The following is a 15,246-nucleotide window of genomic DNA, read 5'->3' as shown; positions in this document are numbered from 1 at the left end:
CATGTCTTACCCATTTCACTTTAAAACTGTTTACATATCCTTCCTCTTTCTAAATTTGAATATGTAACCTTTAAATCCTACTTTCTAAATTTGAATAAGTACCCTTTAAAAAGTAAATACAAATTCTTATCCTTAAACTTAAAGTGTAAATATGTAAAACTATAAAATATCATTAAAAAAAACCTCCAATATAAACATAAATTATAAATATTTGTAAAATGTTACGATGTCCTCAACTATATGTATTTTCGAATCAAAGAATATATTTATGTATTTTCGTATCAAAGAATATATTTTTGATTTTTATAAAAAGGCAAGTTTATGATGTTTTTGAATAGTGCGGTGAATCTCCGACTGTCTAAAAAGGTGACTGGAAACAATAGGAATCTGCCGACGAGTTGTCATGACCTCTGACCGATCTAGCGCCACAACCCATCCAGCCAAAATCATTAAAAAAACAATCGAAACAGTCCAGTCCGGAAGCACACCCTGGAAAACCCACCGACAGCTGTCAGTCGCAGTACCTCCCTCCACGATGTAACATTCGCTTTACGCTGAGCTGAGCTGGGCGATCTGATGGCCATGCGGAACAATCCTATGGACTGTTAGGTCGGACTAGGGTTGCTGTCCGTTCGGATTCAATTCTGACAAACGCTGCTCTGCTCCTAAATAATTTAAGCTCCCATTAATCCGTTAATGAGAATGGAGGATTCTTGCAGATTAATTTGATGGCGAACATGCCAGGGGACTACGTTCACTTCAAGGCCTGTGTGCCACTTCGACGGGTATCGGTATGTAAATCTCAGCAATTTCTTTTAATGGTTTCACAGATTATTTGATGTGATAACTGGGGAAAAGAAAGTAGTTAATGCCGTTGGAATTCAATGGAGCCATTTGTTATTTATCATAACATATTATTTTGTGAGTCTTCACACATTCAATTGAAAATGGCAAACGCAATTCTAAGATCTCAATCATCATAACTAAAATATCAGCGCTGAAGAAAGAGTTTGCTAGCTTCTTGAGTAGGGTCTTTGAAATTTTGACTTGGCCTGTTTAGAATGTGTAAGGTGCCAATGATATACGAAGCAACATTTTGCACTAAGGTACTTGATACTAGAATTCTACCATTAAGAGAGTAAATAAACGGAAGTAAGCGGTTAGATTTTGAATGAGGGACACATAGTCCTGAGCGGGGAATTGTCACAAGGTTGGCTTGCACAAGCAAGGGCTTGGTCTTGAGTTAGCTCAAGATCCTGGTTCTGAGCCTTGAGCTATTCTCTAAGTAATAATCAGGCAGGTAAGGTCCTGGTTCTAAGCTCTGCTCAGACAAATAAGGTCTCAGCATCGAGCTCTGTTCAGGCAGGTAAGGTCTTGGTCATGATTGCGCAGGCTCCCATTTTTAGATACTGGTATGTATTCTTGTATATTGGTCAACTATGCATGATCAAAATTCAAATTAGAGGATGTATCGGTGTGACATTGAACCATGATGATGATAGTATGTGTTATCTAACTTTCTCTAAGTTTTTGCGACTAACTTTAGGATAAATCACATCACCAATATTTTTGCAACTAACTTTCTCTAAATTTTTGATAAATAACGCCACTGGAATATCTGATTCGTGAGCACTTCTACTGATTGATGAGATGCATCCTGACTGGCATGGATACTAATGTTGATTGGTTCAAGAGCATAACATGATTACAATGTATTGATGGACCAACATTCGACATGCAATTTCTCAATGAACCGCCATCATTTTGGGGTTCAGTGGAAAGATTATACAGAAAAACAAAGGGGGCCATACTGGCTGCATCTTGATTGATATTAACCGTCTAGCTGTTTGAAATAAATAATACCGTGAAAATAACTACTTGAACGGTACAAAAATTATTACCATGTTGATCAAATGATCACGGTGAACCCTTAATTAACATACCCCCTTAATTATGGCTGTGCAAAACAATAACCTGTAATGCTATACACCAATTTTGTGGCTAATTGTCTAATTTATATAAACTTGACGCTGGGGTTGAGCTAGATTTCTTAGAAAATTTATATTTAAGACGACAAGAATAGAGCACTAAAGCACTTTTAAGTCTTGTTTGCATGATTGTCATATAGAGTTATTGTTAAAATTGGCAACTAGGGCCAAACTCCATGAGGGTCACCTCATTTATGGCAGCTGATATTTTTCCTAGATTCCTCTTGTCGAGAGGTGTAGGATTGATCTAAAAATCATCCGATTCCGACAAGTATTTATGGAGATATGAATTTATTTGTAATTACTTGACAAATTGTCAAGGTCGGCCAGCAGTTAAGTGTGTGGCACACATGCCCAGCGTTGCATATAAATAGAGGAGAGGTTGAGTCATTATTTCATCTCATCATCTCTTCTTCTCTCTCACTCTCCTTTCTTGTTTGGGTTAACAAAGGAGCAGCTAGTGGGAGAAGAAGGACGCAGCCACAAGGAGGAGGACGCAGCAAGGAGAAGGACGCAACAAGGAAGGGACGCAGGTCTGTTCTGCGTTGACCTAGGGTGCAGCCAGCAAACAGGGACAGCGTTGACCAGCAAAGAGCCTCCTTTGACTGTGGCCTTGTGTGGGGAGTCTCCCTCAAGCAAGCCGCAAATCAGATCTGCTGTTTGGAGGGCTGATTTGACCACAAAGTGACCAGCGCAAATCTGGTTAGGGCTGACTGCAGGGCTGCCTGAACGTTGACCAGATTTGACCATGTTTCTTGAGCTGTTTTGGGCTGTCCTTCATCTCCGTTGAAGGCTGGGTTGTCTAAGGTTGATCCTAGACTATTTGTGAATCATTTGATTCACTTTGCAAGTGCTGGTTAGGGCATCTCTTACTGCTGTCATAAAAATTACAGATCTGATATATTGTACTATTTCTCTCTCTGCTGAACTATTGAAGATTAAAGAAGAATTGATCAAAGGGTTTCCTTGCATTGGGGTTTGTCCCTGGCTAGCCGCCACATCTGGTGTCTCTTGTCTTGGCTTGTTTTCTGTCGATCTTTTAATGTTCTATCTGCACTTTACTTTATGTTTATGTGATTGCTAAACAATGGCTAATAAGAAGAAAAGAAGTAAACTGCTCTAAGCATAGAACATACCATAATTTAACAGTTATTGTGTGGGAGCTGTGACTATGTAATTTTTAACTAGCTTTCATGCATTTTTTTTTTTGCAAGGTTGATGCCTTGGGTTGTGTGATGTCTAATCAGCTTGTGAGATGGTTCCCTAGACCATGTAAAATCATTGGTCAGAGATGAAACTTCAAACTTTAAAATCATTTAAATGCCAATTGTGGTTTCCAAGAAAGATACTATCTCTTAAGTTATTTTCATCATCTTAGTAATTGTTCCTCTTGAATGGCAACAGAATAGGCAAGTTTTTGCACACCTGGACATTGATGTAGGAGGATTGCCACAAAGTTAAACTTGGACATCAATGTCGGCTGTCCTCCCTGCATTTTGACTGCCCTATTCTAATAGTGTAGGGATTTCAATTGTGCTAGTTGATAAATGCCCTTTGGCCATCATATTGTGTTAGGAATGGCCACTTGATTTTTAGGTTTCCGCCATATCTCACAATGTAGATTTGTCCTTTGATCACTTGTTAAAACTCTCGCCAAGTGGTGATTGATAGTAATTATATTTATTAATGTCCAACTAATGACCCCAAAAGTAGGTCAATGTCACTGAAGAAGAGTGCAGTTAGTAGTCAACTTTGATGTTGTTGTCTTTTGTTGAAATTTTGCACCATAGTAGTGTGGGTCTTGTCATTATAAGCTTATTTAATGTAATTCAACGGTACTGGCATACCCTTGCATCTATTTGTCATAGCTAATTATCTAATTTATTATCATCAAGTTCTCCCTTGAATACTAATATTGAATTTGGCATAATAGGTTAATCAATTGAGCCATTGAAATGTGGCTCATTAACGTGTTGGTTTCACTTATGCTATTCTATCTATTAGAGGATATATTCTTGTTGATGTTTGTAACTTGGATAGGTATTGTCGCACAGGCTTAGTGTCAAAAGTGTGGAAAGTCATACATATTGAAAATAGTTTAGCTTGGGAGGTACTCCCACAAGTCTTGGGTACTTGACTTGTGAGGAGAAAACCCACTTTGTGGGAAAGGTACCCAAGCTTGGGGGTTTTAGACCCAAAGTCGTGGGCTTAGAACCCAAAGACATTATTAGTTTATTCTAATTGTTGTGGAACGAATCTAAGGGGTTCCTAAGGCAACATTAGAGAGGCTATATATTTGTGAGACCATGAGAGGTGAAATACATGTACCCCCTTTTTCATGGACCCCCCTTTTCAACTAAGTTTTACTCCATTTAACGTTATACGATCGATTAAGCATCCATATAATTACATTGAAGGGGGGATGCACTTTCAGATAAAAGTGATTGAGCCTTCGGCTCAGTGAGTGATCCTTCGGCCAGCCTTGAGCCTTCGGCCAGCCTTGATCCTTCAGCCAGCCTTGATCCTTCGGCCAGCCTTGAGCCTTGACTGTAACCTCCAACATCCTTTTATCTGAAAGTGCATCCCCCCTTCAATGTAATTATATGGATGCTTAATCGATCGTGTAACGTTAAATGGAGTAAAACTTAGTTGAAAAGGGGGGTCCATGAAAAAGGTAGAAACTGGTAATCAGAAAAATTGACAGCTGGGATGGAAGAAGCAGTGAACAAGGGTGATAGATTAGTCTTTCATTGTATCTCAACAGCATAAATTTGAGAAATTCAAGTCTTTCCTATACTGGAACTACTGAGTTCATGTGTTTAAGCTGTTATGAATATAAGGTAAGCTTACTAGTATCCAAGGATCATGTATACAACATGGCTTATCACTCTTAAGCTATAACCAGCTTCTCTTTGTAATGAATAAAGCATGATGAACCAGAGGCCTCAGTCCGAAGTTTCAGGAAGGCCAAAATGCCTCAGGCTGAGAGCAGGAGGGCCGAGAGGCCTCAGTAGGTGAGCAGAAGAGGCTGAGAAGCCTCAGATTGGTGGGAAGGAGGTGCGGAGGTGTCTCAGGTCTGTGGAGAGGCGAACAAGGCAGTGACAAGGGCTATTGTTCATTGAAGAAGGGTTGCTAAGCATGTATTGTGAAGTTTGTTAATTAAAGGAGGTCTGAACAACAAGTTTGAAGGCTGGTAAAGTACAGTTGATTGAAGGACATATCGACTGTGAGCAGCTGTTTGTACAGGGCACTGAAAGGAGACATTCCCTGTGATATTTGGTGGCAAAGGACAGCCAGGACAGAAGTCAAAAGGGAGTTGATTTTCTGTGGACAACAAGGCTGAAAGGGCTGATTGCAAAGGGGTGACAACCAGCAAGTAAGTTGAGTGTATTGTCTTTAATTTGTTGGGCAGATTGAAGGTGTAAAGGAACTGACCTCAAGCCCTAGTTGTATACTGTGTATACTAGCATTGTATCATGTTTCATAAAGGGCCATGATCCTTGTTACGGGAGCCCTATGGTTGTTTATTAAAGGACTAGTAACACAAGTTTGGGGCCATATATATCTGTGTCCTTTATTGTTTCACTGCTGTTATATTTCCGCTGTGCAAAGTTATTTTGGTTGAGCACTGCTAGTGTGTTTGTGTGCTAGTCAATCCATAGACAAAAGTTAATTAAAGTTAATTATGAAAATGAAGAGCCTTTTAAATTTAGAGAGTTGATTAAAGTCCAATAAAGTGTAATTGTACACTAGTGATTTAGATGTAATCTTCACTATCAATTGGGATTTAATCTCAACTGTTGATCTTAATGAGAGATTAGATTTGTGGAGACTTAGTCATCAACTCAAAATTATTAAAGGAAGGGCGAGGTAGATAGAAGAGACATAGAGATATCATTATGATAGTTACCCAGTTACACAGAGAGACAGTGACTCAGTGTGCAAGGCAAGGAGAGAAGGAAAGTAGCAGCAAGAGAATTGACCTTAGCCAGTCAGTGGAAGGTTGTACACACCAACAAGAGGAGGCCGTATGATTGGATACAATGGCAGCAATAGGGGGTTTGATTCAGCTAGCAATTCAATCAACATATCAACCTTACGATTTTCAGTGGGAGGCCGTATTGATTAGGTCATACAACAACCAGGTTTTGCTGTGGGTTAATCTTTCTTAGTGGGTGAATTTTCCTAGTGTGGGAGCCCTTGTAAGTTTGGAATATTTTTAATGAAAAACTGATTTTGAATTTTCCTTTTTGTGAAGCAAATGGTTTGTATTGCTTGAAAATAGAGGAGCACATCCTAAGTCATTGAATTCTGACTTGGTCGGTCACTGGGAAGACCAAACCAAACCCAAAATTTCAATCTTTTCAGAAGTGTAGAAAACAAGCTTCTGCCTATAGTTTCAAAAACCAAATAACATATGCTAGAAGAAAGCCCTCTTGGCCCTTTTTAAATTGAGAAATAAATTGAAACATAGAAGGATAAGGATAGGGAAGTAAGAGACAATTAAGAGGAATTATCTGAGTCTGTGGCTTCAACTGGTATGTGCTCCTTGTTGCTACCTAGAGAGTAGCCTGATTCAGAAGGGATGCCCATGTGTTTCTCAATGTTTCCTAGCCTACGATTCAGAACTATCATTTGTCAATGCATGTGATCCAAAGAGAGGAGAATGCCTTTTCTGCTCTCATTTCTGCCCACCATGACCCTGCCAAGAAGGAACTTGATGTGCCAATAAATGTCCACAATATACATGTATTGATTTTAACGCCCACGAGTGTGCCTGGAACTAGGAACCTAGTCTGCAACTTCTAATAATACTTAAGTGTCCTTGACTGTATGTCTCTGGTTTGCCAATTCTCATTCAACCTGAACAATTTCCTCTTGGACAAGTTGAGGAGTGAGCTCTCTAAATCATGCAACAAAATTTCAACCCTCACTTGTGCACTCGTGCGCCCTCATTCCCGGTAATATGCAACCCCATGGCGAACCCGAGCCCTTTAATGTAGCATACTAATAGTACTGAATGAGATGAACCCAATGGACGATAGGGGTTCTCTAGGCCTGAGCTAAAACTGAGAGAGAATGAGAAACCTATGAGAAATGCTGTCCCTAGGGACAGCCTTATCAATTGCAAGAGGCTAGGGAGCCTTTTCTAGAAACCATAAACTGGTAGCCTTAAGATTGGGGAAAGACTCCCAAATAGTGAGAGAATCTATTTCCCTTGCCTTTACCCATAAAATGAATTAACACCAAACCAATAATTATAAGGAATTTAAGAGATTGCACAGAGAATGTATTCAAACCTGAATTGGCTGCTACCAAGATTGCTTGCATGCAAAAAGCTAGACTAGACGTGGAAGGCCTGCTAGCTCAAAATTCGACTGGACAGAATTCTTCCCAAGTGCGGCCAGGGCTTGAGAAAGACCCATAATAATATTCTCAGGAAATTAGAGGCTAGGGGGGCGAGGGAAACAACAACTTGCTTGTGTTTCCTGCGAGACTTCCCCCAGGTTGGAGCTGAAGTAAATTGGAGCCCCAAATAATAGCTTATCAAACTGCTTTAGAGGCAAAATCACCGCTCACATGGAGAGAATAAATAGAACACCTCTGCCACAAGTGAATTGCTGATGCCCCAGCCCCATGCCATTGCTCTGAAGTGTGAGATGGAGCAGAGAGCCACTGGGATAATAATGCCAATTAAAACGTCTGAACTGCCTGTTGATAGAAACCTTCCCTGCTTAACAATCATTGAATGCCACCTTAACGAACCACAACGGAGGGGCATGCACATTAGGAGGGCATATTGCCTTATGGGATGAGAAATCCTTCCTGGTTGTACGCGAATCCATCAGAAAACGCTTGCAGTGGATGAATGATATGCCATGTTAATTAGAGGATGATGGGATGGATGGCTTCCCCATGCCTCTTGCATGTTATCACAGAACCATTATGGGGGCGTGCTGCCATGTTGCCTTGGCAAGTGGCCTGGTGGGATGGCGACAACCTGCCCCCCACCCTCTCTCGATGCAAGTATCCCATCCGGGGAGAAAAACTAATTTTGAATTGCTGAAAATTTGATGTGTATTTGGAAAATTATTTTATTGCTTCTGTTGTCTATTCTCTAGTTAAATTTCTAGCCTGTGTAATTACTCTTTTTTTCCAAGAAAAAAACAATTATTTCTATTTATAGACAAAATAAAAATACATTCGTATGTATATGCCGAAGCATTCTATTGGCATATGGCCTTGGTTATATGTTGCTATAAGAGTTTTCAAAAAATATCTGTAGTGCTAGATCAATATCCTATGAGATTTCCTGTGTATGTCTTCAACATATCTGAACATGTATGTAGTGAGAAAAAATCAATTATAATAACAATTCTGCCTCAGTGATTGTATCAAAATAAAGAGTAACTGCTGCTGCACTGTGGTATAGATTTGCTTATAGAACATATAGATATAGAACACATATATATGAAGAGATTATAAAGCATTCATTCATTCTCACGGATTTTGAAAATGTTTGTTGGAGCAACCTTCTTTGATTTCATTGATTTCCCAGTCTTTTATCCATTCAAACCATGAGAGCAAATTTCTAGTGATATACATGTGCCCTTTATTAGTGTCTGAGGGCAAATCAAAATCGACAGAGATCACATTAAGCAATATGTTACCACAGTTCTTTAGAAGTTAGAACTGAATGTCATAATGAACAGTGTGTCATCAATAATGTATTCGATGATGTGCTATCCAGTAGTGACATGTAAATTCAAAGAAGGGGCGAACAACACTTGTAGTCCAAGTGTTAGTGCCAGAGTTTTATTACCAAACAACAGTGATCAGAAAAATATGTATGGTGTGCCAGAGATCATTTGAAGTGGTGAAAATATAAACTTATTTTGTTCCGGAGCAGATTCAAGATGTAACATACATGCGAACAACGCTCAGGTAACCAGGAGCCTGTAAGTATTCAATAAAAGTACAGCTTAGAAATGCTAAACAACGGTCAAACTACATCAAAATTAGTGCAATCACGCTGTTCAATTGAGGGACAGTATTATCATGAGAAGATTAGCCATTGATGCATTTATTTAGCACTTCATATTTGCATGATTATATAAATATCAATGCGCTGTCCATAAATCACTAAGGCATACCTTGATGCTTAACTATTCATGGTGGGTCATGAATTCCACAGATTTAAACCAGTGCTATATCCCTTAAACAGTACCAGAATTAATGTGACTCTTAGCATTTGAGACCGAATCACTAAAATGTTGCATTAATTTATATCAAAACATGTTTAAGGGTGCACCATTTATGAACTCAGATCTAATACTCTAGAGATTTCCCAATTATATTTTTTTGTAAACTAGTTATTGAGGAAAAACCTATAAAAGGAGGTCTCCCCCTCACTTGCAGGGTCTGCTTTGAAGTCCCTAGACCATTGGGATGTAAATCAAAGACAATTTTTTGTGCAGATTTGGAGCTTCCTTAAGGAAATATTCAGGGCTGGAATAATGGAGTGTAATGCTGTTGTTGTATCTTGCTTTCCTCTCTTTTTGTGCTGTAAATTTTGTTGCTATCATATGGTTTATCTTCCAGCATAGAAGGTACGAAACTGACTCTTTTGTTCTTTCAAAGACCCTTAAATTCAGATCTGGATTATGTTATGTGCCTGGGCTGTTTTTTGTATTAGAAGGTCGTCTTTTACTTCATATAATAAAAGTGCTATTGCATGTTCATGAGCTTAGTGTGTTGATTGGAATTTGAATTTGCAGCACAGTTATAGCTAAGGACTGCTGTTTTAAGCATCTTTATTGATTTAATATGGTTTATTACTGAATCTTCAGAGTATCAAAGTGTTTGGACTCCATTGTCCAAGGAGCAGGTGCTGATCTACTTATATTCACCACCATATATTCAATTGCAAATCATAAACTCTTAGGTTGCTAAATCTGATTTTGGCTTCTAGTGTTAATAAAGATTGATTTAACAATCTCATTGAGGGAAAATCCCTTTATGTCGGAGGAGATTCAGCCCAATGTGAAGGGATGTCATACTAAGAGTGATAGTCGATAGGATTTCTAAGAATTTGACCTAGGTTTGCATCTTTGTGCTTGACTTTAATATTTTCATTTTGCAGGTGCAGATTTATAAGGTAACAATACCAATGTGATAAGCATGCAAGTGTTTATAGTGTATACACAATAAAGACAATGATTTTTATAAATTATAATAGTATATTGAATAATTGATTGATATGATAAGCTGATTACAATGAGGATAGTCACGCCTTTTGACTAGTCAACTTTGCATGATATTTAATATTGGGTTATTACTGTTTACTATTATTCAATTTATAAATTACTTTATTATTTTATTATATGATTCATATCCATTACATTTGCATAAAATTAACTGAAAAGGGTTATGGGTTGCAGGTTGGATCAAAACAATGGCGGTACTATGATTACGGTCCCAAGCAGGTGCCTCCACTCATTTGTCTTCCTGCTGTGATAGGAACAGCTGATGTCTTCTACAAACAGATCATGTTTTTGTCAATGAAGGTATACTGTATAATATATCATACATTATGTTGATAGGAACAGCTGATGTTTATGAAGGTATTCATGTAGAGACATTTATGTTTAGAAGGTTAAATGTAAGTTCAAGGACTTTTGATCTATCTTATCTGTTGCGTCCTTTGCTCAGATGTAAAATTTTGGGGCAACATAAATTTGTGAGATATGATAAAGATAAGATAAGATAATTTAATTAATGTCCAGCGAATGACCATAAATAGGTCAATGGGATTGAAGGATACAACTAGTACAAGTACAATGTGGGAGTGCAAACGCAACTCCTCGAAAATGTCAAAGCTAAACCTAGGATAAAGTGAATTAAAGAAGGATACAATGATAGTACAACCTCATAAACATGTATATAGCTGGATCATGTAGAAGGGTAACTGAATAAGTCCAGGGTTGAAGGTCGACAATGTTAAGAACGTTTGAGTTTGATAACTGATGGCGAAGGGGGGCGATTGTGGCGTTGGCTTGCTATTGGAGTCCTCTGGATCCAACAAGGAGTCTAGTTGCACGATCTTGGGGGGGAGGTGGGAGCGAGGGATACTCCTAACATTCGAGGCCAAAGGAAAGAAGCTCTGGATAAGTTTCTGGCCTGCACTGCTGGGGATGGCAAGGAACCTGTCGGGGGGAGGCGGGGCAGGGGGGAGTGGCTGTTTGGGAATTGTCTGGTACTAAACCCTCTGACGCTTGGGTGTAAGTGCACTGATGTGTTGTCCGACACAATGTTGCACGAAGCGGGGACGAAACGGGGACGCGGAAGCGTCATTTTCCAAAAATCTAGGAAGCGAAGCGTCTACTATATATATATAATTTTTTAAATTTTTTTTGCATTTATATTAAAAAAACATCCAAAATACCAAATTAGTTGTAGAAGACATGAAAACATGCATATATTTACATAAATCAAGATAGATATGGCATCCATTGTACATGAATGATTAATTATTCCAACATCAAATCTACAATCGAGATTCCTCTTCTCTTGTCTAGCCTTTGCCTCTACTTCAATTCTATAGGGATTTTAGTATTGCCTAATTTTGATCAAACAACGTAATCCAAACCTTATAATATGGTAGAGAAAGCTTAACATGCCTAATCAATGATTTTGACTTGAGTGAAGGGTACATAATTTCTAAGGTCATGACAAAGGAGTTCAACAATCAATAACACCAACACTGAGGTACATATAGGGCTTGTTTCTCTTGATTAAATGTCAATCACATGCCCTCATACATGATATAATCCAATGAAACGCCACAATCCCATTGATCTTGAAAACTATTAAGTTTGCTGAATTTTGAATGGGATACGAAATTCTATTTTCTTCACATTCTGATGAGGTTGGAACCACTCTCAAACATCCTGAGTCATTTCATGGTAATGTTAAAAATTTAAGTAAAAGGATGGAAATGAAAGATAAAGGAGAATGTCACTTTTACTTTAAGAATTTACCATTACCATTAGGGAGCATCAAGGGGTACCTTGGGAGTATTCGGAAATGTAGTTCCTCACAGAACAGTTCGAAATTTCCAAAAACTAAAAAAACCCCGCGGAGTCGTCCACCTCTCAGATCCGCTCGCGATCCGCGTTGGATACACGCCCGAACCTCCACAGATCCGCACCCGATCCTTTCTAGATCCGCAGATTGGGAAATAGGAACCGCGGATGAGGTAGTAGGAGTCATGGATTGGGCCCCCATGAATCCAAAGCAGGAATCGCCAAAAAAAGGAGGAACTGCGGATCTGATTTTCCAATCTGCGGTTACGCCAAAGGATCGGTGGCGGATCCGTACGGGATGCGGATTTGCCTTTGGATCCTAGGGGGGGACAGTTCCTGCAACATTGTCCGACACCTCCGCAACGGTCTTAAGGGTATTGGCCTCTGAAAGGGGGGACTGAGGGGAGGCTCGAAGTCTTACTGCTTTACTATTTGAAATACCCTAAAGGCTAAAACTCACCGCATTGCCTGTTGCTTCGATCGGCTAGATCAACTTGAATGTTTGATGTGATCGTTCTAATTGTCCCCAAGTGAAGTAGGGTATGTAGGATCTGAGATCTGTGTCTAAATATCTCCCTAATGAAGAGGGCTAGGCATCTTTGGTTAGGATACCAAAAGAAGGTAGAGAGGGATCCTCTCGACTCTCTATATAGGAAATGATATCATCCTTTGATCTCATAGTATATGGGGCACCGAAAAATGAGGTGCATCTTGGTCTTCGGCTCCTATAGGTGGCACAACTGCCAGACCCTATCAAATCGTGGTATATGGTGATTCGTCTCCACTTGAAGTTGATGGGACCTAACTCGATGCTGCCCCAGTGGGATCCTGAGTGAGTGCATCCAATGCCTATGAGTATATGGGGGGAAGATGATGAGGCCATCCTATAGCTCCAAAAAGTGCTCTAGGTAGGACATATTTGAGCCTAAGGCTCACCAAGGGGGATGTCCAAGTGACTAGAATGTATAATTTGTAAATATCCTCTCGGATGGCTTGATTCAGTATCTACTGAGTTAGTGAGAGATGTGTTGGTCCATCAAGGGGGAAACTAAATGAAGGAAGGATGTATGGGGAGATTGTCATTGATTGAAGGAGCTGAGATGCCTCTATGAACCATCCATAAGCACGACCTAAGGGGGTATCCGAAGTGATGGCCTCTAAGGAACAAACTGCAAGATAGGGGTATCTCTCTCTCCCAGTAGCAGCTTTAGTAAGCGCTAACTCTATGGAGGAGAGAGACCAAGCGAGAAATGACCTCAAGGCAAAATGGGTGGACCTTGAACTCTACTTGGCTAATGGGCTGCAAAATTGTGCATTTGCAATGGACGATACACAAGAGAAGCAAGGTCTTTGGACTCTCTCCATTGTGGTCTAGTTTGATTGTAGTAAACTAGATCCCCAAATCTTGGAACCATAGAGGACTGTGGGTTTGATAATGGCATCCATGAGGTAGAGCTTGGACAAGATGTCTTGGAATTATGCACAGAAGCATTGTTTGTCGATGAGGGCTAGGGAGCTGCAACTTTTACTGAGTTGAGGTTGGAATACCTGCCGCATACCAAATTTGGGCCCTGTGAACTGTACCCCCAAGTAGGTGTAATATGTGGTCATCTCAATCTCTGTCCCGCGGTGGTAGAAGTGTAGGTCTGTAATAGAGTTATTTAAGGCATTGAAGGTCAGAACCTTAGTTTTACCCAGCTTGACCTTCAATTTTCGAAGGTCAAAGAAATTGGCCAATGCGTCAATCTAACATTGTAATCCCTCAGGAGTAGAGGCCAACAAGACCAAGTCATCAACGAAGAGGAGCAAGGAGATCAAAACATGGTGCAATAGGTAGCTGTCACCCTCTTGTATGTGCTCATGGAGGAAAGATTTGAGCTCATCAATATAAATCCCAAAGAGAGTTGGAGAGAGGGGACATCCCAATGGTACTCTAAATGAAGTCTGAAAGACCATGGGCCATCTTGAGGCACCCTAACATTGACTCATAGAGTCTCATGATAACAATTAAGAGGGTCTTTGGTATGCCAATGTTGTGGAGTCTTTGGAATAATGCCTCCCTCAGAACCATGTCAAAATTTCTTTGGAAATCTACAAAACAATTATAAACCCGTGAAGAGTGATGGCGGGCCTCCTCAATGATGGCTTTGAGGGTGAAGATGTGATCAATCGTCTGGTAGTCTGGGCGGAAACCTGCTTGTCCTCTAGCTCTGAGATGTCGATTCTCTAGTTCCTAAGAAAGCCAATGGTGTAGAACTGTGGCATAAAACTTGGAGAATGTGTGGACGACCATGATAGTGTTGTAGTAATTTGAATCAACACTCCTAGATTTTTGGATCGGATGGATGATGTGTCTTGTCCATGAGGGGAGGGGAGCTTGAACAAACCACATGGTTAAAAAGACACCATCATACAGGCTATGAGCAACATCATACAGGCTGAACCACACACGTATGAAGAGGCAGTGAAAGAATAGGTATGGAAAGATGCTATGGCCGAGGAATATGAATCTATCATAAAGAACTATGTGTGGGAAGTAGTTCTGAGACCTGAAGGAAAGTCTATTGTGACTTCAAAATGGTTGTACAAGATCAAGCATGGTGCAGATGGAAGTATCAAAAAATATAAGGTGAGGTTCATGGCTAGAGTTTCTCCCAGAAAGAGGGAGAGGATTATGATGACATTGTTGCACCGGTTGTCCACTACACCACTATTTGTACTATTGTTGTTGTTGCTACTATCTAGGGATGGACACTTCACTAAATGGATGTGAAGATTGCGTTTCTACATGGCATTCTCTAGGAAGAGGTATATGTTGAGCAACCACGGGGCTTTGAAGTACATGATCGGAAGACTCATGTGTGCAAGCTGAATAAAGCACTCTATGGATTGAAGCAAGCCCTCAGTGCTTGGTATGCCCGCATTGATAGTTACATGATGAAGCTTGGATTTACAAGAAGTAATGCCGACCTAAACCTTTACTTCAAAGATGTCCAAGGTATGCCCTTGATTTTGGTATTATATGTTGATGATTTATTCTTGATAGGTGTAGAGCCTCTTATTCTCGAGTGTAAGAGGGAGTTGGCCTCTGAATTTGAGATGAAGGACCTTGGATTGATGCACTACTTACTGGGGTTAGAGGTGTGGAAAAGACCTGGTGATATTTTTCTTTC

The 15,246-nt window shown here is 39.9% G+C and overlaps 1 protein-coding gene across 1 annotated transcript in view; it reads left to right on the top strand.

Annotated features, from left to right (window-relative positions):
- The first annotated feature begins 386 nt into the window (after positions 1–386).
- The window catches only part of LOC149235307 (uncharacterized), a 240,280-nt gene continuing 225,420 nt past the window's right edge, over positions 387–15,246 (top strand). The window contains 2 exon segments of the mRNA XM_089372068.1: positions 387–791; positions 10,430–10,555. Of these exon segments, the coding sequence (XP_089228194.1) occupies positions 729–791; positions 10,430–10,555 (189 nt within the window). The 5' untranslated portion in view covers positions 387–728.

Source organism: Pinus tabuliformis, chromosome 8 (assembly GCF_031772625.1).
Source record: "Pinus tabuliformis cultivar Carrire ecotype Pingquan chromosome 8, CPIR1, whole genome shotgun sequence".
Classification (NCBI taxonomy): domain Eukaryota; kingdom Viridiplantae; phylum Streptophyta; class Pinopsida; order Pinales; family Pinaceae; genus Pinus; species Pinus tabuliformis.
The sequence above is the reverse complement of the archived record's forward strand: the minus strand, read 5'-3'. Positions and strand labels throughout refer to the sequence as shown.